At 41.5% G+C, this 25,022-nt stretch overlaps 1 protein-coding gene across 3 annotated transcripts in view; it reads right to left on the bottom strand.

Moving 5' to 3' along the window:
* Window positions 1–23,816, bottom strand: part of MME (membrane metalloendopeptidase) — a 103,336-nt gene extending 79,520 nt beyond the window's left edge. Inside the window, exons 1-3 of one of the 3 annotated variants that reach the window (XM_030330301.2) lie at window positions 23,707–23,816; window positions 18,603–18,769; window positions 17,810–17,845 (exon numbers count right to left, since the gene is read on the bottom strand). In XM_030330301.2, coding sequence (XP_030186161.1) covers window positions 17,810–17,845; window positions 18,603–18,759 — 193 coding nt within the window. In that variant the 5' untranslated portion in view covers window positions 18,760–18,769; window positions 23,707–23,816. Of the gene's footprint in view, window positions 1–17,809; window positions 17,846–18,602; window positions 18,770–19,131; window positions 19,185–23,439; window positions 23,503–23,706 lie in introns of those variants that run through there. The other 2 variants (XM_030330302.1, XM_030330304.1) reach the window with 2 other exon arrangements.
* Window positions 23,817–25,022: the final 1,206 nt, after the last annotated feature.

Here is a 25,022-nt window from a genome sequence, read left to right as displayed (position 1 = left end):
CTATGCTTGAATTAAAAATGACTTTTTGGGGATGCAAACTGTTGCAGTCACTCTGGAAAACAGCATGGAAGTTCCTCAAAAAATTTTTAAAAATTAAAAATAGAACTACCCTACGACCCAGCAATTGCACCACTAGGTATTTATCCAAGGGATACAGGTATGCTATTTTGAAGGGACACATGTACCCCCATGTTTATAGCAGCGCTATCGACAAGAGCCAAAGTATGGAAAGAGCCCAAATGTCCATAGATGGAGAATGGATAAAGAAGATGTGGTATATGCAGTATTACTCGGCAATCAAAAAAGAATGAAATCTTGTTATTTGCCACTACGTGGATAGAACTAGAGGGTATTATGCTAAGCAAAATTAGTCAGAGAAAGACAAATATCATGTGACTTCACTCATATGAGGACTTTAAGATACAAAACAGATGAACATAAGGGAAGGGAAGCAAAAATAATATAAAAACGAGGGGGACAAAACATAAAAGACTCTTAAATATAGAGAACAGAGGGCTGCTGGAGGGGTTGTGGGAGGGGGGATGGGCTAAATGGGTAAGGGGCATTAAGGAATCTACTCCAGAAATCATTGTTGCACTTAATTAAAAAATTAATTAATTTTTAAAACTGACTTTTATGGGCCCTGCACTGAACATGGAAGCTGCTTGAGATTCTCTCGCTCTCTTCCTCTGCCCTGCTCCCCTGTTCTCTCTCTCCCTCCTTTTCTCTCTCTAAAATAAAATTAAAAATTAAAAAAAAAAGGACTTTTATTGTTCATTTAAAGTCAGGTAGGCAATATCCGAAAAAAAAAATTTAACTTTTCACACATAATTAGATTTTCTTGTATTAAATAAACAGGACAAAAAATGGATTCCTCCCTCCTAAGTTTTTAAAATTAACAGGTATGGTAGCTGATGTATGAGAGAAAAAGCAGGATCCTTGGCTTTCTGTGTTGACGTACAAAATTAGTGGCCTGTCCCTCCCTCAGTAAAGGAAGAAACATTTTTGTTCCACGTAAAATGTTTGTCATGTACATAACCTGGGCTCAGGTAGAAGCAGTACGAGCCAGTCCAGTGAGACTGAATCCTATTTTAGATGGACTACAAGTGTCAGCAACAGAGGAAGCTTCCAGCTAAGAGCGATGTTGGGATTGGAACCCACAGGCAGTTCCAACGAAGGAGATGTAACCAGCAGTGTGCTGATCCAAGAAAGTTCTGCAAGGTCTGGCAAAAGGTAATGAGGTTAGGAGCTAAGCTAGGTTTCAGTCCCAGAAGACAGGAAAGGAAAAGTGGAAAGAGACTCCAGAAGCGGGGAACGAGCCAGAAGTGAGGTCCCAAGGGACAAGGTAGGACCCTACGCAACTGGAGCTGAGGTCAGAGGCAGCTCACCCATGAGACTCACCAGATTTGGAGCCAGAGCCACTGACCATGACCTTAGTGAGTGCCTGGGCCTGAAATGGGTCTGACTCTACAACAGAGACCCTGTGTGGAACCCAACTAGTTTGTAAACTTTTTAAATCTTCTCATCTCTTTTCTCGGTTTTAATTTTATTATCGCAGTTAAAATACATCATGTCAAGTTTCATAGCAATTATTGTTACTATCTTATATTCTCTTTTAAAAGATTCATATTGGGGCGCCTGGGTGGCTCAGTCAGTTAAGCATCCTACTTGGGCTCAGGTCATGATCTCACAGTCCGTGAGTTCGAGCCCCACGTCGGGCTCTGTGCTGACCGCTCAGAGCCTGGAGCCTGCTTCGGATTCTGTGTCTCCCTTTCTCTAACCCTCCCCCGTTCATGCTCTCTCTCTGTCTCAAAAATAAATAAACATTAAAAAAAATTTTAAAGATTCATATTTGCATGGATAGGGGTTTAAGAGGACTTTCAAGGCTTCACTTGTGCCATTTCTTCTCAACATGCTTCTCAACATGTATCCTTGCTACAGAATAGTGTATACAGGGCTTTGAGAAATTTTCTGTTCGGTTAATGACTTTTTATATATTGCTTCTTTCACTCGATCCACTCAAATATAATTAAGTTATTTCTCTGAACAAATACAATTATTAATATTTTGCTTCTTGGCAATATCTAAGTTAGTGAAATCATTAACTGTTATATACATATGTTTGGGGATAATGAATTCATCTGGCTTCAGACTAGCAGATGTATCAAAACATCCTAATTTCACTCAGCTAATTTCATTATACCAGAAAATTAAGCCCATGGATTTAACAAAAGCTTTCTTTTCTGGGAGTATTTTTAAGTAACTACTGGATCCTCAAGCACATCTTATTATAAGTCTTTAATGATTTGGGAGTCCTTTCAATAAGAATTTCTTTGAAGTTCAGGAAAGTCTTGATTAACAAAAGAAACTTTTTAAAGAGATGGCCTGGGCCATATCCATCATGTTATAGTTGGCTTGCTTCTTTCTGCTTTAAGCATCAAGCGCTGAGGAACAGACACACTGAGGGCTATTGGTTGCCTGCTAACTGATTTCAATTTGACTTCCCAATCATCTGGTCTGTGCTGTGGACCAAATCCCTTTTTTCAGGTTCACAGCTAAGGTCCTACTACTTGTTAGACTCCTGCCGACTGAAGTTTCTAAAAAAGATATTTTGGGGTGCCTGGCTGGCTCAGTCGGTAAAGCATGCTACTCTTGACCTCAGGGTTGTAAGTTTGAGTGTAGAAATCACTTAAAAACAAAATCTTTAAAGAAAATAAAAACTAATTAATTAATTAAAATTCAAAAAGATATTTTTATTTCTAAAATGTGACAATTCCAAGGCGTCTGGGTGGCTCAGTCAGGTTAGCATCTGACTCTCGATCTCAGCTCAGGTCATGAGCTCATGGTTCGTGAGTTCAAGTCCTATATGTGGCTCTGCGCTGACAGCGTGGAACCTGCTTGGAATTGTCTTTCTCCTCTCTCTCCGCCCCTCTCCTGTTCTCTCTGTCTCTGTCTCTCAAAATAAATAAACTTAAAAAAATAAAAATAAGTAAATAAAATGTGACAATTCCACTTTGTTCTTTTTTTTTTAATTTTGAAGGAAGATCGTGTCTCTGAGAAACATTTAAACAAACATTTTGTTTTAAGGTAAGAACTCACTGATTCACTTTGACTCTTCTACCTAGGCTAGTGAAAAGATAAATAGAATGAATTCATTAGTGATTCTGTCAAATGGAGTTCAACAACAACATGCCAGACGGGTGGTCCTCCACCATGACCTCTTGCTGGTTGCTGTTTACCCACTTGAATTATATAATTACATATGACAGCACGTGAGCCAAAAGCCCTAACCGGCGTGAACTAATTTCTAGCTCTGGTGGCACATCCTAAGACTCTAGAATCTCATTCCTGTCAGCATTTACCTCCATTCGGAAGGGTATCTCCCGCAAACTTTTCTCTGGAGAAGGAATGATAAGGGTGTGGGATGTGAAACAGGAGAGCATTTTAAGTATTTAAGTATTAAATTAAGTATTTCAGTATTAGGCTCTAAGCCTTATAGAGTGCAGCCACCAGCTCTCTGCTTTAATCAGAAAGCCTTCCCCTGAAGCTCCCTGGCCTTCCGGCACTCTGAGACACTGAGAGACAAAACTAGCCTTCTATTATCACTACAGGTAGCATCCAAATCATTTCTCTTCACACTGCTTGTTTAGGCTTCTGCCAGTTGATCATTCCAGCATCAACTACCTTACCTCTTTAAGGTAAGGTAGTTACCTTACCTTATGTCTGGACATTCTTCATTATTTATTAAATATTAACGCCTTGCTCAGTCTTCCCTTCCATGAAAGTTCTGCCATCTTCCCAGGTAACATCAGGGATTTTAGGGACCACCTCTGCTACTCTCCAGCTCTAGAATTTCTGAACTTTCTGAACTGTCATGACCTTCACCTCCACTCCACATCAGTACATGCATTTTGATGGTAACATCCTGAGGTTGCCATCACCCAGAACAGTTCTACCTTTGAAATCTTCGACTTGAGTAACCTATGTGCCGACCTTCTGATCCTTAGAAGGTTTTTCATTTGTTTATTCCCTCTATACCTGCTTTTGAACTTCACTGAGAACTCACCTCGCACCTACTCTATTTTCCCTTTGTGTTTATCTTCTATCCAGCCTACATTCTTAGTGCCATCATTTAAACCAACATCTCATCACAGTATTTCATTCCCTTGCTTCCTGCAAATAAGCCTACCCTGAATCTATCCAGCTGCCCTCCAACTATAGGCTAAGATATTTAGTAGTGTATTTTAGGCCCACCTGGGTGGCTCAGTCAGTTAAGAGCCTGACTTTGGCTCAGGTCACGATCTCACAGTTTGTGAGTTCAAGCCCCACATCGGGCCCTCTGTCAGTGCACAGCCTGCGTTAGATCCTCTGTACCCTCCGCTCTCTCTGCCCCTGCCCCATTTGTGCTCTCTCTCAAAAATAAACATCAAAAAGTAATATATTTTACACATTGATTCATTGACCGTCTCCTTTTTTATTGTGAGCTTCTTGTAAGCCTGGACTTTGTGTTAAATACTTCTACATCCTCTGCAACCAGTGTAGTGCTCAATATCTGTTGAAGATATTATCAGTGGTGCTGGAAAATCCCAAAACTACCTGGGTTAATGCCATTTCAAATAATGGCCTTAAGCTTCAACAGGGTTATCAATCCTGTGCACAGTCCTTCTGCATACATGGCCCTGGCTGGCCTTCCCTTCCCTTCTATACACTGCCCCTTTTCAGCCTCTGATACTCTCACTTTCTCTGCCAGCTCAGGCCCAGCAGCAGACTATGCTTCTTACTTCACAGGGAAAACTGAAGTAACTGGATGATAACCAACACACCTTCCTATCCTTCCCAGCCTCCAAACATACTTGTATTCAAGCCATCGTTGCCTCCTCCCCCGGTAAGAGAGGAAGAGGGGGCTCTCCTCTGTCTCAGGAGTCCTACCACCTTTTCCCTGGATATAACCTCTCTTATGTCCCCAGAAACTAGACTTAGCAATTTTCCCACTTTCCACCTGAAACTTCAACTTCTTCCTCTGTGCTCCAATTTCTTATCAACCTCTCAGCTGCAGTAAACTCCAACAATCTTACTTTTTAACATACTCTCTTCCTTATGGTTTGGTGATTTTTACACTTCCCTGGTTTTCCATTTACCTCCCTGACTCCTCCCCTTCTATCCCTTTTGGAAGTCTTCATTTCTTTCCTGGGAAATCTCAACCACACCCTCTGTATGCTGACGGTTCCTGAATCCTTATATCCAACCCTGACTTTGCCACATGGAAGACTTATGAGTATCTCCAATCTACACTGTCTCGAAAGAGACTTTTCACTGCATATTAAAATCTATCCATTCTCTCCAACCTGTTACCAGTCAAACCCAGGCAACCATTAGTTCTCATCCCAGAGAAGTGGGCAGTAGCCTAGTTTCCTGCCCACAGCCATTCTTAGTTACAGTTCTGATCAAGTCATGCTTCATTTGAAACCCTTCCTTCCATAACTTCTCTGGGCTATTAGTTAAAGGTAACATCCTGATAACATCCAGGTAACTTTACCATGGTCCACATGATCCAGCTCCTGCTCATCTCTGTGCCAACACTCAACACTTCCCCTCCTCATCCCCACTTTCACATCCTCATACGCACCCTCTGTGCCTTAGCCCTACAGCTATTCCTTCAGTTCCTCAATATTGTCAAGCTATCCCTCACACTTGGGATGCAGAAATGTTATTCCCTTGTATGTATGGGTAAATCTCTTCCTCCACCTCACCAGGTATGAGCTAGATAGGAGGCAAACCTCTGCTTAAAATCCTTCAGATCCTCCCTATAATATATTTATTTTCCATAAGCTTTAGGAGGAATTACAACCCATGTAGTATGTGAACTACCCCAATTAATTTTTCCAATATCATGTCTTGCTAGCCTGGTGCATTTTTCCAGCCATCATGAATCATGTGCAGGTCCTAAACTCAACTCAGCCTTTGCTTGCATGCTGCATCTAGCCTATGCACATGCTGTTCTCTGTTCCACTGGTCTGGCAGTCTCTGACTATCCTTCAGAACTTAGTGGGTGACATTTCCTCTTGGTAATGAGTTCCTGGCCCCATCACAGTCACTCGAGCTGCCCATTCCCATGACTTATCTGGTTCAGGTGTTCCTTTCTCAGAGTGCCTACAGCACAGTCTGCTTACTTCTGTCATAGCACTTACCCACACCATATGGTTATTTAGTTTATTGGTCTGTCATGCTGACTGGCCTACCACTTTCCTGACAACAGGGGGTATCTGAGTTCATGGTCCTGAGTGTCTAGGAAAAGGCTCAGCATTTAGATGGTGCCCACTTAATGTTTTTGGAAAAAAATCAATAAACGAACAGAGGCATGGATAAACAAATGAACGGATGGATGAGGAAAGAAGTTGTCTTGTTCTCTGTGAAGACATCCCTGTCCACATTTTTCCAGGGAAATTCAGGAGAACATTCCAGGTTCAACTTCTCCATTACTAGCAGATAAAAAGGCCAGTGCCTCACCCACTCTGAGTTTTCAGTGGGTAGCACAGCCTGAAACTGCACCTGTTAAAGCAATTATTTGGTTAACATATATACTTCTTTTTTAAAATGCAAACATCCAGGTAATTCCTATATACCTTAATGTCAACTGATATACTTAAAATGCTTTTCTTCTGACCCCTAACAGAGACCACTCCATTGAAGGAACAAGAACTTTGTGTGTCAGGGAGGAGAGATGGTTTGGCATGGGTATATTTTTAAAGCTTCCCAAATTATCCCAATAAGCAGCCGTAGCTGAGAATCACTATTCTTCAGCACTTCTCAGACTTTATTGTGCACACTATTCTCCTGGGGACTACACTAAAAATGCAGCTGCAGATTCAATAGGTCTGAGGTGGGGCCTGAGAATTTGCACTTTTGCAAGTTTCCTAGCTGATGCCGATACTGATGCTGCCAGTCTGTGGGCCACACTTTGAACAGCAAAGATCTAGTTATTCTTATTGCCACAGGTCTCTGGTTTATTTACTTTTGGGGTCAGTGAGTGGCGAGGGAAGGGATAACAGAGAGAGTGTGCAAGGGCAAGCATGGAGTAACTATGGATTCAAATCAGTGTGCCTGATGGTAAGTTTTGTTCTATAGGAAATGTGGATCTAAGTGCCCATTTCTGACTGTGCACACTTTAACTTATTCACAGGCGGACCTGTCATACCTTGTGCCACGATAGAGCACAGAAGTCAAGGAAAATGTTAATAAGGGATGACAAATTATAGACTATATAGACTATATAGAACTATATAGAATATATAGACTATATAGAACATTCTCTCTCTCTCTCTCCTTCCCTCTCTTTTGACCATGCTTTCATCTTTAAAAATATGTTGATTGCTTTTTGGTTCTCAATAAATAGCCTAAAGAGGGCATCTGCAACTTGCATGAAAAAAACACATTAAATGGAATATATCCGTGCATTATACCTACGGTGCATCTCCACGAAGGATGTGTCATGTGAAATGGGCTATCATTATTAGTCTTTGCTGTTTCTCTGTAAAATGAGACACTGTAATTCCAATTTTGTAGATAAGGAAAATAAAATGCAGAAAGCTAAACTGACTTAATTAAGATCACATGCTAACAACACAGGATGTGGCCAAAACTTGTATCTTTGCTCTCCCATGCTAAGTTGGCTTAGTGGAAAAAGGAGCAGTAATCTTTCAAAAGATTGTGCCTTAATTATTCATAACACTTGTATCTCTTTGAAATAAAGCTTACTATTTAACATTCTTTCTTCTACACATATCTACTGCTGGAATTTGTCTATGTTCTATTCATCCAATTATTAACCTATTGAAATGAATTCAAAGTGGCCTTACAGGGATACATAAATTAACTCATATACACTGGATGAGAAAGAAGAAAGAGGATAGGAATAATGCTAATGAATCAAATGGTATACAAAGAGGTCTTATAATTACAAGGTGAAAACAAATTTGACTCTTGACTTACTAGCAGTCAAGGTGAAACGGGACACATTTCACAGAACCCATATGTGAAACCAACACATTTTTTCCAAGAGCAGGATTATTTCCAAAAGCAAACTGCTTTGCGGTAGACCCCATATTCTGACTTTGTTTCAGAAATGGCTGGCCTACCTTGCCCTATGATATCACATGCATCTCTGACACCCTCTGAAAGCGAAACCCCCCGGTGCATGCAAACAATGTTTCCAATGTCCAATTTTGAATTTTAACTTCCTACTTGATTTTCTGTTTCCATAGACTTTCGTCAATATTAGCCTAATACAATCCAATAATCGATACTCAAACTGAGAAGCTTGAGTTATTTAGTGAAGATTTGGTAGACACTTAAAAGGAAATGTAATCACTTTTAATTGTAAGAATGGGATTAAACACTTAATAGCAAGCAGAAGATCAAAATATAATTACTTAGAGGCGCCTGGGTGGCTCGGTAGGTTAAGCGTCTGACTTCGGGTCCGGTCATGATCTCACAGTTCGTGGTTTCAAGCCCCGCGTTGGGCTCTGTGCTGACAGCTCAGAGCCTGGAGCCTGCTTCAGATTCTGTGTCTCCCTCTCTCTCTGCCCCTCCCCTGCTCATGCTCTGTCTCTCTCTCTCTCAAAAATAAATAAAAGCAATGTTAAAAAATATAATGATTTATAGATGGACACTGGAGAGATACAAAAAGGGATGAGGGTGGTTTTGTCTGTCAATGGCTTTATTAAGTTACAATTTGCATACCATAAATTCAACCAACACTTTTTAATAAATTATCCAGTTGCACAAAACCATCACTGTAATCCAACTTTAGAATGTGTCCATTACCCAAAAGCCTCCCTAGGGCCCATTTGCTGCAATTCCTGCCCCACTCCCAGCCCCAGGCAATAGCTGTTCTGCCTTCTGCCTCTTTAATTTTGCCTTCTCTGAAAATTTCATGTAAGTGGAATTGTATAATATGCACATTTTCGTGTCTGGTTTATTTCACTTAACAATGTCTGAGGTTCATGCATACCGTTGCATGTGTCATAGTTTGTTCCTTTTTATTGCTGTGTTGTATTGCCGTTTACAGCTATACCTTATTTTGTTCATTTACCTGTTGATAGACATTTGGGTTGTTTCCATGTTTTGGCTATTATGAATAATCCCATAATGAACAATCACACAGAAGTTCTTGTGAGGACATGTGCTTTCATTTCTTTTAGGGAAATACCTAGGTATGAAATTGCTGGTCATATGCAAAGAGTATGTTTAACTTTTTATGAAAATTGCCAAATGCTTTCCCAATTGGTTTTTAGATACTCACCTGGGAGGTACTGAGGTATTTTTCCATTCCCACCAACAATGTTTGATGTCTCCAGTCTCTACATCCTCACTAACACTTGATACTCTTTTTTTTTTTTAGTGTTTATTTATTCATTTTGAGAGAGAGAGAGAGAGAGAGCCCACGCAAGCAAGTATGAGTGAGCGGGAGAGGGGCAGAGAGTGAGGGAAGAGAACCCCAAACAGGTTCCATGCTGTTAGCATTGAGCCCAATGCGGGGCTCAATCCCACAAACTGTGAGATCATGACCTGAGCTGGTACCAAGAGTTGGATGCCTAATCAACTGAACTACCTGGGCGCCTTTATTTATTTATTTATTTATTTATTTATTTTATTTATTTATTTTTATTTTTTTAATTACAGCCTTTCTGATGGTTATAAGGTGAGGGTATGTTGAATAGAGAGAATATATCCTGGTTTTCAGTCAGTCAGTCATAGGATAAAAACTAGTTCCTTCCTCCCACCCCATGCGCCCCCCCCCCCCACCTCTACTGTATCTCCTTTTCTGAACAATCAGAGAGAATGAAATCTTTCAGGATTCAAGGGTTTGGGAACTGTCCTCTTACGAATTTTTAATTCTCTATTTTTCAATTTCCCTTAAATAATCTAATATTATCAACTTGATCTTCATATTATATCAAAGGCTTATTGGAAAGCACTTGCCACCCCACAGTTTGCTGAGGAACAGAACAAAGCAAGACTCTTGAACTACAGCCATACCTCTCACTCGGCAATGTTAAGTGAGTGCAAAACCAGAGGCCTCATCCTAGCCAAAGCAGAGTTTATATCCACTCTCCTTTATATATAGGTGATGTTCACAGCTGTGAAACAAACCTTAGGATTCCAAATAAGCTTACCAGGCATTGCTAAATTTCCTTCCCTTTAACCATTTCATTCAACTTATCTATGTTTTCCATACCTTGGCCATGCATTAAGGAAAAAAAATAAAATAATGGTGTACCACTGCTTAAATTCTACCCAGAAGGTAAGAAAAATATGTTACATATGTTTGTTTTTATCACATAATTGATTCCCTTCTTGGAAAGGATTTGATTGACAGATGCTAATTTTGACCGGGGAAATTTTCAAGGAAGTATTGCTACACAATATTCGGGAGAATGGTGTCGGGAAAGCTGCCCAAAGCAAACTGCCACATGCCACATTTACATGAACAAAGGTGTGTCTCAGTCAGCTTTCTACTAAGATACCTGCTAGCCGGAAGGATTTTTCTCAAACTTAATTACAAAATAAAATAGCCTCATCTCCTACTCCGAAAGGTTGCTACACACCTGGTAGCCCTGAAGAGTCAGTCTGCAGTCTTTCTTGTACTTATCTAGTTGTGCCATTTTTCTTCATGGAGGCTTCATGGGGTGTTAACAGGCAAGAAAGGAGAGACCGTGGCCAACAGTGAGAGACCTTTTCCTGTTGCTGCCAGGAAAAGGCCAGTTGGTGCCAAGATACTTTACCCAGGGCATTACCAGAATCTGACCCTTACAAAAATGAGCAGAAATTTGAAGGTTCATACTCTGAATATGAATACATTATCTCACCATGCTGAATATATCTTTCAAGAGAACAGAATGCCTCCTTTCCTTCTATTAATAATTAAGTACTTATCAAAACTTTGCTTGGTAGGAAAAAAAAAGTTTGCTTGGTGAGTAGAGATTTAAAGGAAAGGAAATGAATAGTTCTGAGAGATTTTATCCAAGGCTTGATGCTCCATGAACCTGTCTCTCGGTGTCTCTCGGGCTACCATGATTATGCAGTGTACAACCTGCACAATGTACAGACAGTCTTTCTCTCTCTCTTGTGCATTGTATTGCTCATGTATCTTAACTTGGCTTCTCCATCCCCCAAAGAGTCTAAGACAACACTGTTAATATTTGCTTCTTTAAGACCACTCAATTGCAGTTGTATTTGATGTACTAAAATCACTGATGAAGCTGCTCACTGTTCTCAGTAAAATAGCTGTTTTCTGGAGTGGAGAGATATTTGTTCTCCTCCTTCTCAGTCTGGATTTAATTATTTCAACTCTCCGAGTGTCATCTTATGCCTCTTAGCATTAGGTTCTAGCAGGAGGGGAGGCAATCTGCTTTCATACAATGTAAAACATTGGGTATTAAAAGTTTGATAGACTCCTAGTCTCCTTCGAGGCAACACGGAGGAATGGTCACCATTACGAGCTTCAGAATCAGGCTACCTGGGCTGGCATCCCAGGCCAAGTTTGTTCATTTATAAAAATAAGATATAATGGTACCTACCTCACAGGGTCATTGTAAGAATCAAACGTATCGATACATATAAACTGCTTAAATAGTGTCAGACAAATAACTCTTCAGTGTTAACTATTATTACTTTCTTTTATTATCATCTCTTTCTATTCTATTCTATTCTATTCTATTCTATTCTATTCTATTCTATTCCACTCTATTCTATTATTATTCTCCTATATTCTATTATTATACTCCCCTGTAAATCTATTTTAACATTCCTTCCCCATACTCTATATCACACACCTCCATTTAGTAATAAAGCAGCAGCTTGGTGGGAAACGCTTGTGCATGTATGTATGTACATATTTTAATTCCTTACCAACAGTCTGAAAATAAAGGAATGATGGAGGGTGTATTAGAAGTTCCCTCTCACTGCTATAACAAATTACCACAAACTTAATGGCTTAAAGCAGCACAAATTTCCTGCCGTACAGTCCCAAGAAGGGTTGCCAGCACTGTACTCTGTCTGGATGCTGTAAGAGAGAAACGTTCCTTTCCCCTCCCAGCTTCTCGAGGCGGCACACATTTCTTGGCTTGGGGCTGTATCATTCCAACCTCTGCTTTCTGCACTGCTTTGGTCATATCCCTTTCTCTGATTCTACCCTTCTGCTCCCTTCTCCTTATAAGCATGCTTATGATTACATAAATCCATCCAAATAATTCAGGATAATCTCCCCATTTCAAGATTCTTAAGTTAAATTTGCAAAGTCCTTCCCCCCCACCACCATATAAGGTAATATATTCGCAGGATCCAGGGATAGGAAGTGGATATCTTTAGGGAGGCATTATTCCACCTACCACAATGGGAAAAGCACTGGATGATCTCTTGAGATCATTCAAGCCAGTGGTACCTAATTGGAGGTGGCTCTGATGTCCCAAGGGGACAATGGCAGTATCTGGAGACATTTTTTGGTTGTCACAAGTTGGGAAGGGAATGGTACTAGATATCTAGTGGGTAAGAGGTCAGGGATGTTGCTAAACATCTTATAATGCACAGGACGGCCTCCTCACCCCGACAAAGAATTATCCAGGCCAAAATGGCAACAGTGATGAAGCTGAGAAACTCTGATTTAAAGCATGTGATTCCTTGAAATCTTCCGAGCTAGTAAGGTTACAACACAATGGAAACCAGTTTCAGGATTTAGATGTATATGGAGAAGTTTGAGAAATCACAGCAAGCTCTATAACTCCGTGTTTTGACAATCTTATATAGTAAATAAGAGATGAATAACATTACTCATGCTTTAATAGTAGGGTTTTGAACACTACCTTAACTTGTTATTTGTTAAGTAGTGTTTCTTTTATTTTAGGTTGGTATAATCTTTCATACTGGTGCATTTCATATACATGTAAATTATCTTTAAGTATGTATTATAAACATAATTTATGTATGTTATAAATATTAAAACTCATAGATTCTCAGATTTATTTATTTATTTTTTTTCAACGTTTATTTATTTTTGGGACAGAGAGAGACAGAGCATGAACGGGGGAGGGGCAGAGAGAGAGCGGAGAGCGGAGAGAGAGAGCGGAGAGAGAATCGGAAACAGGGTCCAGGCTCCGAGCCATCAGCCCAGAGCCTGACGCGGGGCTCGAACTCACGGACCGCGAGATCGTGACCTGGCTGAAGTCGGACGCTTAACCGACTGCGCCACCCAGGCGCCCCTAGATTCTCAGATTTAAAGTACCTAACACCAAACAGATTTCAAGATGATCTACATTTTTGCCTTCGTATGACCTGATATCTATCCCTTGACTTGAAAGGATCAGAGAAGTACACTTGCTATGACATCCTCATCTATCAAGAGAAAGACATAAGTTAGAACCAACTTTTACTTAAAGTAAGCACCTTGGCTCTCAATACCTACTTTTCCAATTCTTATCAATCTCTGTGCTCAGGGTTGAATTCTCCCAGTCTTTGTATGTATCTATTTTAATGCTTATTTATTTATTTTGAAAGAAAGAGAGATTTCAAGCAGGGGGAGGGGCAGAGAGAGAGAGGGAGAGAGAGAATCCCAAGAAGGCTCCATGTTGCCAACACAGATCCCAACGCTGGACTCAAGGTCATGAACCATGAGATCATGATCTAAGCCGAAATCAAGAGTCAGACATTTAACCGACTGAGCCACCCAGGAGCCCCTCTCCCAGTCATTTTTTTAAAAATTTTTTCAATATTTATTTATTTTTTGAGAGAGAGAGAGAGAGAGAGAGACAGAGTGTGAGCAGGGGAGGAGCAGAGAGAGAGACACACACAGAATCTAAAGCAGGCTACACGCTCTGAGCTGTCAGAACAAAGCCTGACACGGGGCTCAAACCCATGAACCGTGAGATCATGACCTGAACTGAAGTTGGACGTTTAACCAACTGAGTCACCCAGGCACCCCTCTCCCAGTCTTTTTAAAGCAATCTAGAAATTGTTGGTAGGAGACCTTATATTCTTTTCAACATCTTTTTTTCCCCATGTTTCTTTTCCTTTCCATTCACTGCTCATTCATTTTTCTTTAATACTTTTTTCTGTCTAAGAATTCCCCTAGAATTTTGTTAATTTGCAGCAATTTTTTTTAAGTTTATTTATTTTGAGACAGACAAAGAGTGCGAGTGGGGGAGGGGCAGAGAAAGAGAGAGAATCTCAAGCAGGCTCTGTGCTGTCAGCACAGAACCCACGTGGGGCTCCAGCTCACGAAACCGTGAGCCGAAATCAAGAGTCAGATGCTTAACCAACTGAGCCACCCAGGCGCCCCAATTTGAGCTGCTAAAAACAGTAGTTGTATCTTTTATGGCAGAAAAGGTTGACTAACAAGCAGGGAACTGTGGGTGTGTAAGTGGGCACGTGTGTGAATACTGTACCCATAAGGGTGAGTTTCAATCTTCATTTTTCCCCCCAGGAAGAACAGTAACTAGCAATATGAAAGTATTTTAACAGCTTGTAAACAAACAGAGCCAAATAAAGAAGATCACAGTTATTCAGCAACTTTGTTTACCACTGACACTATTTCTATTGTATACATTTCCCTGCCAAGGTACAATTCTATAAGGTGTTTTACATTTGGTATGATTTCTAAGCTACAATGAAAGGATACATGTTAAATATGTCTTAATGAATTGAGATTTCCCAAACACCACTTTAAGAAAAAAAAGCCAAAGTCCAATCCCTAAGCAGTAAATCACACCTAAGATTCCAGATTCCAGATATCACATTGCTAATTGGGGTAGGTACCACTAGATGAGCCTGCCCAGACTCTCTGTATCTGCCTAGTTAAAAAATTCCATTTCTTCACGGTACCCAGGTAGCTCAGCCAGTTAAGCATCTGACTTCAGCTCAGGTCATGATCTCACGGTTCATGGGTTTGAGCCCCATGTCGGGCTCTATGCTGACAGCTCAGAGCCTGGAGCCTGCTTTGGATTCTGTGTCTCCCTCTCTCTGCCCCTCTCCCACTCGACTCTATCTGTCTCTCAAAAATGAACATTAAAACATTTTTTTAGTTCCATTTCTTTGTATTAAATTAAAATTAAAGAGAAAGAGAATGAGAGACTATGTGTGAAAGAGAACCTATAGATTAAGAGACTTAGAAGACATGTCAAGTGTATTAAGGACAGAGAAACTTGGAGATAATTAGAGGTCAATACATAAGTGGGAGTTTCTCAAAACAGGATAAGAATGAGCATATAAGGGGCGCCTGGGTGGCGCAGTCGGTTAAGCGTCCGACTTCAGCCAGGTCACGATCTCGCGGTCCATGAGTTCGAGCCCCGCGTCAGGCTCTGGGCGGATGGCTCGGAGCCTGGAGCCTGCTTCCGATTCTGTGTCTCCCTCTCTCTCTGCCCCTCCCCCGTTCATGCTCTGTCTCTCTCTGTCCCAAAAATAAAAAATAAAAACGTTGAAAAAAAAAATTTTTTTTAAAAAAGAATGAGCATATAAAAAAAGAAAAGTGGGGGATAAGCAAATGATAACTTTGACAACTTGGGCACATACCAACTCTGGCACAGTGCCCCTGGACATCTCCCAGCCAAGGGATCTGTGCAGCCATTTTCTGGGGAACAAAGAAACTTCTTTTGTTTCTGGAAAGCCCTTGGGTGGGCAAGTGACTGTCAGTATGTTGAGCAACCAGTGGCTAATGTCCCAATCAGGCCTCCCTCCAGTCACCCACATCATATCTCAGGTGTCCTGTCAGTGCACATGAGATCCAGAGCAACTACAGCAATAAAAACATCAAAAAGCAATATACAGAAGAGCAAAGGGCAAACATTCAGAACATTAAACTATCACCTAAAATCCCAAGATATTTTCTCATCATTATTTTGCAAAGGTCAATGCATAACAAAAACCCAGATAAAACCATCTAATAGGAAATGGTTCAAAATCATTTGGGACAGGCTATTTCTTAGAAGACATGTGAACATTAGAAAAGAGGTCTAGAATCTCCTGACAAAGGAGACAGGAGGTAAATAGTGCTCATATCCCAGGCTGTTGCACCCAGCTACCACCTTCTTCTTGTCAAATGCTCTTCTCTTTTTCACCACTCTCTAATTGATGTGACAGCTTATAACTCCACACACTTTCTCGGTTCCCTTCTCTGACTTTTCTTTTCCTTGTACTCTAACTCTTGATGTCCTCTTAAGTTCAGCCCTTGTAGCTCATCTCCTTTTAAGAACCCAAATACCCCACAAGGCTTCACCTATCGCTCCTGGACAGATCCTAAATGACCCACACGAGAGATCTTCCTACACCCCATCTCTACCCTCTTGTCGTCTATACGCACTTGTGCATAACCCCTGGCTTAGACCCAACCTGTCCAAATCCATATTAATCACATCTCTCCCTTAAACAAATTTACCTCCAAACTTCTCTATTTCTGTGCACATGGTTACCATTTTCCTGAGTCCCGTAGATTTTAAAACTTGGGATCAGATCATTTTCTTTTTTTCTTTTTTTAAAGTTTATTTATTTATTTATTTTTTAAATTTTTTTTTTCAACATTTATTTATTTTTGGAACAGAGAGAGACAGAGCATGAACGGGGGAGGGGCAGAGAGAGAGGGAGACACAGAATCGGAAACAGGCTCCAGGCTCTGAGCCATCAGCCCAGAGCCCGACGCGGGGCTCGAACCCACGGACTGCGAGATCGTGACCTGGCTGAAGTCGGACGCTCAACCGACTGCGCCACCCAGGCGCCCCATAAAGTTTATTTATTTATTTACAGGGCACGGGAGGGGCAGAGAGAGAGAGAATCCCAAGTAGGCTCCGTACCATCAGTGCAGAGCTGATGCGGGGTTCAAACTTACAAACCGTGAGATCATGACCCAAGCCAAAACCAAGAGTCGGACGCTTACCTGACTGAGCCACCCAGGTGCCCCAAAAAACTTGGCATTATTTTCAGATCATTCATATTCTTCACTTAGCAATACTGTTCCACTGAGTCATCCAATTCTCCCTTCATGTGGTCACAGGGCTCTCTCATACCACTCTAAGCTGCTTCTCAAGGCACCCCTCCATTACAGCAGCAGTCCCTACCTGCCCACCCTCTCTGGCTCATCACTTTGCACTGAACCTACCCAACCCCGCACTCCCAGAATCATCTTTCGGCTTTGCCTTACTGAATGATCTGTCCTGGAAAATATCCGTTTCTCCTTCATTACAACATCAAAGCTAACACATGCATTTCCAAAGCTCTCCATCACGTGGCCCTATCTATCAAGCCTATATATTCACTGTTTCTCAACAACATGATTGATTCCTGTTCTCTGTCCTTACTTGGAATTCCCTCTTCTATACCTGTACTTCTAACCCTTAGCCCATATCAAGGCTCCTCCCAAATCTCTCTTCTCCAACTGGCTTTACGGACCACACAACACTCCCTTCTTAGTTCATGCCCCTCTGATCACCTGCATCGAGAAGTCAACATGATCATATGATGCTCTCGCCATTTCAGTGTGTTGTCTTTCTCCAAATACCTGGCAAACTCCAAGAAGCTAGAGATACAGTCCTCTATCACCCTTACCACACACTCCAGAGCTGGAAAGAGCAAATTCTTTTTTAGAATAAACTAGCTAATCAACCTAGTACTTAAGTACTTTTGGATTTTCCTTGACTATAAATAAATGATCTATAATAAATAAAAGTATACACGAAGGAAATATAGAGATATTTGTCTATTAGCATTTGATTTTTAAATGTTAGTACGTTACTTGCAAAACTATTCCATTTGAAAACCATCTTCTTACCTGATTTTATGCAGTCTGACGACTTGCAAATGCCATCTAGAAAAAGAAGGGAATATGCATAAATATCTGCAATGCGGGTTTGTAATTTCTCCCTATATTCTGTTCTTTTAAAAACTGCCAATTAAATAATAAATTCCTTACAGCAAGAACTAAAACCTGAGTATTGTATGTCATTGCCAATATTTAGAAAGAACATAGAGAAATAAAATAGGTAAATCCTAAATTTAAACACTTTATTATGAAAAAAACCAATTTATTGTATCATCGCTACTCACTAAGCCCTAGATCTACTAAATTGAAATAATCAGTTGTTTTAGTACGGTAATCTTTTTTTTTCCCCCTATTAAGGAACCAATCTTTTCTAATCCTTATTGTGAAAACTGCTAAGACTCAAATTAGACCTCTTAGATTCCTGTGAAGCCCTTTAGAATTTCAATGACACAACAAATTTCACTAATTGAAGCTGGCCACAAAATGGTGTATACTTTAATCAAACAAAATTATAGAATTTTGAATTCTAGAATTCTAGAATTATAGAATCCTTATAAAATAAGCATGAGTGCACTAAATATACTTGGCAATTAATAACTTAGCTCAAACATAAAAGACATTGTACTTTAGTCAGAGTTAACCGTTTCGACATATTAATGTTACATTTTATGAAGAAATCTTTATACCACCATCCTTAAGTATCTCTCTCCATAACACATTCGCTTGGTAGACGGAAAAGGCGTAAGATGAAGATTTCACTCTCTTGTGCATTTTTGTGTGCACAGGTGTGGGAGTCACTCACCATCATAGGTTGCATAGAGTGCGATCATTGTCACGGCGATGATGGTAAGGAGCAGGACAAGGACGGAGAGACTGATCTCCAGTGAGGTCCATCGTTGTTTCTTTGGCCTTGGAGTGTTGATATCAGTTATATCCATCTGACTTTCTGATTTGCCCATCACCTAAAATCTGGAAAAAAAATTTTTGTTAAGTCTTTAAATACTACCAACAACAAACTAATACATAGATAAAAAGAAGAGAAGATGCATGTACAACTTTCCAAATGCTAATGTGGCTAGATAAAAGTAAATGACTAATTAATTTTAAGTAAGAAATCAAGTTCTGCTGTTGCTGAAAGTCAGAATTTTGATTCTGAAAAGAGTATAGAGCCAATGAATTTGACATGATCAGTCACAATTTTTTTTTAAATAACAGTAAAGATCCAAACAAAATTAGACAAGAAGACTTAGCTAAATACTCACATAAGATTCCTATGGCAGTTCATAAGCAAATAATTGCTGTACCATCATAAAGCAAAGTTTTAAACTCACCCTTCTGAACTTTGGACAACATCAAAGGTGAATTTTATATCTTGCTCCAATGGTTTCCTTCATAAGCATGGAAATCAATGACTAATACTTTGAGGTTTTGACTAAGCAGTAATTTGAAACATGAATACAGATAAAAACAAAAAGGAACAAACACTTGTGATAGCTTATTTTTAGTCTTTTTTTTTTTTTTTAATGTTTTATTTATTTTTGAGACAGACGGGGACAGAGCATGAGCAGGGGAAGGGCAGAGAGAGAGGGAGACACGGAATCTGAAGCAGGCTCCAGGCTCTGAGCTGTCAGCACAGCTCAGAGCCTGACGCGGGGCTCGAACTCACGAACTGCGAGATCATGACCTGAACCGCAGTCGGACGCTTAACCGACTGAGCCACCCAAGCACCCCTTGTTTTTAGTCTTAAAAACAACTTTTATTTTTACAAGCTCAAAATTACAGCTACTGCTGATGTGGGTATCTATTAACTGGTTAGACAACATTCTGATGGTCACTCAGTGAACCAAAAGTCAGTGGTTTACACCCAGAGATAGCTGTTAACCTTAATCACTGTTTCCTCATGCGACTGAAGAAGAAAAAAATATATGCATTAAAAAACCCTCCTTGCAGGTCAGGGTAACAATTGTTAAGATACTTACTTAACTTATATTTAAATTAATATTAATACTTCTAATAATAGCTGACATTTGTTGAGTGCTTCCTGTGTGTCAGTCACTAGTTCTTAGTGCTTTACCTGTGCTGATTATTTTAATCTTTGTAAGGTGGGTATTAATATTCCAATTCTATACTTTAGGAAACCGAGGCACATAAAACTCAGGGAACTTTCCCCACTACAAAACTAGTAAATGTTCTTTACAGAGAACACATTTGGTCACTGTTTGAAATAAAAATGTATCATATCATCACACAATAAAAGCTATTTTAGATCTTATTGCAGAAGTTTTGGAAAGGGGGAGGGAAGTTAAGGGAATGAAAGCCTAAATATTAAATTTAATTAGGTTTCTTTTAGAGCCCTCGTGGTTCTTTATTGACCATCCACCAAAGCTCCAACTTCAATTTTTCTGCATGACTGTAGAAAAGGGCATCATAAACTAACAGATTAGCTGTTTATAACTTTATACCAATTAAGCATATAACTTAGTTCCTAGACGAAGTGACTCCTCAGAAATACTCTTAAAGATCTTTGTTGAACACCCACAATTTGCCTGATGGTATGTTTTGTGGAAACTGAGGCACAGGATAAAGTAGAAAATGGATTCTACATTTGAAGTGTGGACTGGGAGATCCCACTGATAGCTAGGAATTTAATCTCCCCAGTGAGTTATTAATAAGTGAACCACAGCTGGACTTTAGAGTTCTGGATACAAAGTCTTAAGCACGCTGTCCTCTTGATTACAGGAGGCTATAACCAAGGACAGACTATCAAATAAAAATATTTTATTAGACCATGAAAACTGTGTCTGCTCAATAAAAGTGGGATGTAATGTACCTGAATGTTAAAATGTCTTACTTAATGGTTATGTAACTCATGTTGGCTTAGTCTCACAGACCCTGGGGTTATGATATGGAATTGCATTGATCGTGGCCCTTGGAGTTTTAATACGGATGGTGATTGGGGAAAGAAAAGATGGGACCAAATTTAATACTTGGACACCATTCAGAGAGGTAAACAATAAAAAGAATAATTTTCCCAGTTTCCCCAGAAGAATTCAAGAGTGGCATAAACAGCATCTGAATATTAATCACATTTGCCTTTCATAAGCATTTGTCTTCCTGCTCTAATATTTCAGAAGACAATCTAGCCAAGTTTCCCTGAAATAATACGATCCACTTCTCATTAAAAAAAAAAAAATTTTTTTAACATTTATTTATTATTGAGAGACCAAGAGACACAGAGCATGAGCAGGGGAGAAGCAGAGAGAGGGGGAGACACAGAATCTGAAATAAGCTCCAGACTCTGAGCTGTCAGCACAGAGCCCAACATGGGGCTCGAACCCACAAACTGAGATCATGACCTGAGCCGAAGTCGGTCGCCCAACCAACTGAGCCACCCAGGCGCCCTGATCCACTTCTCATTTTAGTTCTCTCTGAGAAACAACAATCAGTTTCTGTAGTAAAACTTAGGGCCAGGAACCAGGGTAGCCACAGGGTTAAATTAAAGGTGCTCTTTGGCTCCACCAGGCTTCCAACTTCAGAAAACTGGTAGGCAGGCATGTCTTTCTCCCGTCTAGGTTACTTTTCCCTCACTTCTCCTTACCCTTGAGACTGGGGTACGGAGGCAGCTGGGCTTTTAATGGTTCTGCACCTAAGACTGCAGAAATTGTCACAGGGAAATAAAGGCAGTGACTACAGCTGTTAGCCCTTTTACCTGCATCAAAAGAATATCATCTTTGAATCACCTGCAAACCCTCCATCTGCCCCTCTTGTAAACACGCTGATTTTTTTTTTTTTTTGTCTTTTGCTCCTAAGTAGCAATTTTGAACAGCACTGAGCAAAAGGAGAAATGATACAAGTTTAACTTCCTGGTTAACTTTGCCATTCATTTCCAGACACTTCTGGTGGATTCACTATGTTCCTATAAGAAAACAGGAGCCAGAATCTTGAACACCAAGATGAATCACCAACCCCCTAGATACAGAATATTCAAGTCAACTACACCCAACCCCATTTTAGAGAAGGGAGGGAAGAGGGCAAAAGGATACAAAAAAAATTATAAAGTTGATACTTATAGTTCCATATAAAGCAGGATATGCCCCCCACCCCAAAATACCTACATGTTTAAAATAGTACATCTCAATTGGAGATATGGTCAGAAAGTTTCAACCAAAAAGGAGACACTTCCAGAGGAGAGAACAGAGAATTAGGAGATCTAACCCAACGAGAAATCTGCCAACTTCAGCTAAATAACATTACCAAAAGAATGATTATTTTGCTTAAGTAGAAACAGCATTCCAAAGCAATATAAAGCAGCAATTCTTACACCAGTTGAGAATAGAGTCAAATCAACCTAAAGGATAACTGCTTTGTTAAAGGGAAGTCTATAAACCTAAGCGATTTTCATCTTCACAGCACTTTCCCACATTAGCATTTCTGCAAGTCCCTGAGGGTACACTATTAAAACAATCTTGTGTTATGGAAACTGAGGCACAGGAAGCAGGAGAGACAGGTTGCATATTTAGGCTGTAGCTGCGGAGGCTGAAGAGGCAGGTCAAGAGAGAAACCATCTCCTTTTTTCCCAGGACATTACTGTGTAGGTGTTCCCGGGGGTCTGGACACAAAGTAACAACCACATCACTCCCATATGCCGTGCAGCTATTCAACAGAAGTCACAGCAGCGAGTTCAAGAAAGTACCGGACAAATTTTTGTTAAGTGCTGGGGCCCAGAAATAATGCAAGAGTGAAGACGCTGCAAGCCTCCAAAGCCGGCCTGCCGATTGGCAGCTCCCCAATGCTGACACTGCACGTCAGGTACTACTTTCCAGTTTAATAAAATTACCATTTGCATCACCTATGGGGGAGGAACAGACTCAATCAAGTGGCTAAAGAGGAACGTTTGGTTGCAATTACCCTTATTTTCGAATAATACAAATACACTGAGGCCAATGAGGTAAGAAAACTTTCACCTACCTAGGAACTCCCCCCTGCTCCCGCCAACCAACCCTCTGTGATTTAAGCACGCTATCAGCATAAATTATATAATAGCAAGCTAAGGTTAAGGCAAGATGAAGAGCTAGGGTAATGAAAGGATCTTCAGGTTAGGAAAAGTAAAAACAGAAAAGTGAGTTACAAATGAGAAAATCCAATAGAAACCAAAATGAAAACAAACCTTGCTTAGAAAAAAAAAAAAAAAATCCGTGTCTGTACAGCGGAATGGCAAATTCCCAGCCCCCAGATCAGACCCCCTGCAATTTGGTAGCGCTGATCCCGACAACCAAACATAACTCCCCGAGGCAGAGGCTGCAGGGAGCTGTGGAAATGAACCCGAAGACTCGACCCCACATCACTCGCAGACCCCTCCTCCAGGTCACCCTCTTCGCCCCTTCCCTCACTCTTCGAGTCCCAGATGCGGCACCTTCCCAGGGCACGCCTCCCTCGCCCACGGCCGCGGGGTCCCGGGCGCTCGATTGCGCCGGAGCCGAGCCGCTGCCCGTGCTCCGTGCGCCTCCCGGGCGGCCGCTGCCCTCGGTCGGCTGTGCCCGCCCCGTGCCCGTCCCACCGGCTCCCACCGCCCGTGCTCTCGCGCCCTTCGGACCCTTCTCCCCAGCTCCCAGGTGCGGGCTCGCTCTCCCAGGACTCACCAGTGGGATTCGGGAGAAGTTGGAGGCTGCTGAGCAGACACATCCCGACCAATGAGCGCGCGGGGCCGGGCGTGGGGAGCCCCGCCGAGCGCCGGTCGGTCCGTGCGTCCGCCCCAGCGCGCCCCGAGCGGCGCGGGCTCCGGGAGGCGGGGGGCGGCGGCGCCGAGCGAGGCCGGACTCGGGGGAGGTTCCGGCCCCGCGGCGGCCCGGGCCGAAGGAGCGAGGGGGAACCGGGCATCCCTCGGACCCGCACCCGGAGGGACTCACCGTGGCCTCTCAGCGGATCCGGCGCCGGGAGTTGGGCGGCTGCTCCCGCCTGCGCGCGGTCAAGCTTCGCCACTTGCACATCTCCGCGCCCCGCGCGTCTCAGCGCTCTCACCCCCCCCCCGTCCCCCCCGCCGCAGGACGAGCGAGAGGAGCAGTTCCCTGGGTGACCTGAAGGTTTCCGCTAGGTCTCCCGAACCCTGTCACATCGTGTGTGGGGGCCGGGTGTGCGTGCGTGCGAGAAAGCCCCCCCACCTCACCCTTCCCAAAAGGGCTTTGCCAAACATTCTTGGAATTGCTTAGCGTCGGGGCTTTCAAGAAAACAATGCATCGCCTCTTCGAGAATGTGTAGTGCTGATGAAGGTTCTGTTGCTCTCCCTAGTCAACCTGAGACCGAAATGATTCTCTTCTCACATTCTTCTTTCGCTCTCCTTCTCCTCCCTCCATCCCAGCTTCCTTCCTTTCCTATTTGTTTTGTTCTGTCCCTTCCCTTTTTTGTTTCCTTTCTTTCTTGACCCCTCTCCCTTTTCCTTCTTCCCGTCTTTCTCCTCCCCTCTCCTCTTTCTTCTCTTCCTTTCTTTTTCTTGGTCAGACCAAAATGATGTCAAGAGCTATATTCTGTATTGAAACTCCCCACTCCCACCTCCTGGCTCTTGGGAATCTAGTGATGTGTATATCCAAAGGCTTGGGGACCGGGAGCGAGAGAGTCACAGAAAAATAAGCGAAGGTGTGTCTGCTCTGCCTTCTAAAATTGGCTATAATGTGTCTGGACCCTTCTCATTTTCATGGAGCCAGGTAGCAGCACAGCATTCTCATGTAAGACATGCGATTCCCCCTCAAGGAAGTTTAAAAAAAATACTTTTTGCACAAAGGCGATTTCTTTATAAAAGCTACCTTCAGCAGCTCTAAGTGTCAAGGAGCTCAGAAGAACTAGACCTCCCATATTGGTGTGGTTTGGGGGTTTGGGGGTTTTGTTTTGCTTACATGATTTTTAGTTCAATTATTCAAGGCCATAGCTTCAACAGTGTCCTTTTCCTTTTTCAAATCATGTCTCATTGCAAACACAGACACACACACACACACCCTGAGGAAGTCATACTGAAATACAGGTGACTTTTCCTGAACTCGCAATTACCTGTTTTGACATCAAGTAACTGACAGATTTTACATTCTTTACGTGGTAGACCTGAAAAGCAAGGAGAAATAGTAATACATGCTAGTGAAATAGTAAGTGGGATACAATGTAGAGACATTTTTTAAGAAGTTAAAATAATTATTAAATAACTAGATTAATATACATCAATCTAATATATAGGCTT

Source organism: Lynx canadensis, chromosome C2, assembly GCF_007474595.2.
Source record: "Lynx canadensis isolate LIC74 chromosome C2, mLynCan4.pri.v2, whole genome shotgun sequence".
NCBI lineage: Eukaryota > Metazoa > Chordata > Mammalia > Carnivora > Felidae > Lynx > Lynx canadensis.
This window is presented reverse-complemented; position numbering and strand designations above follow the sequence as displayed.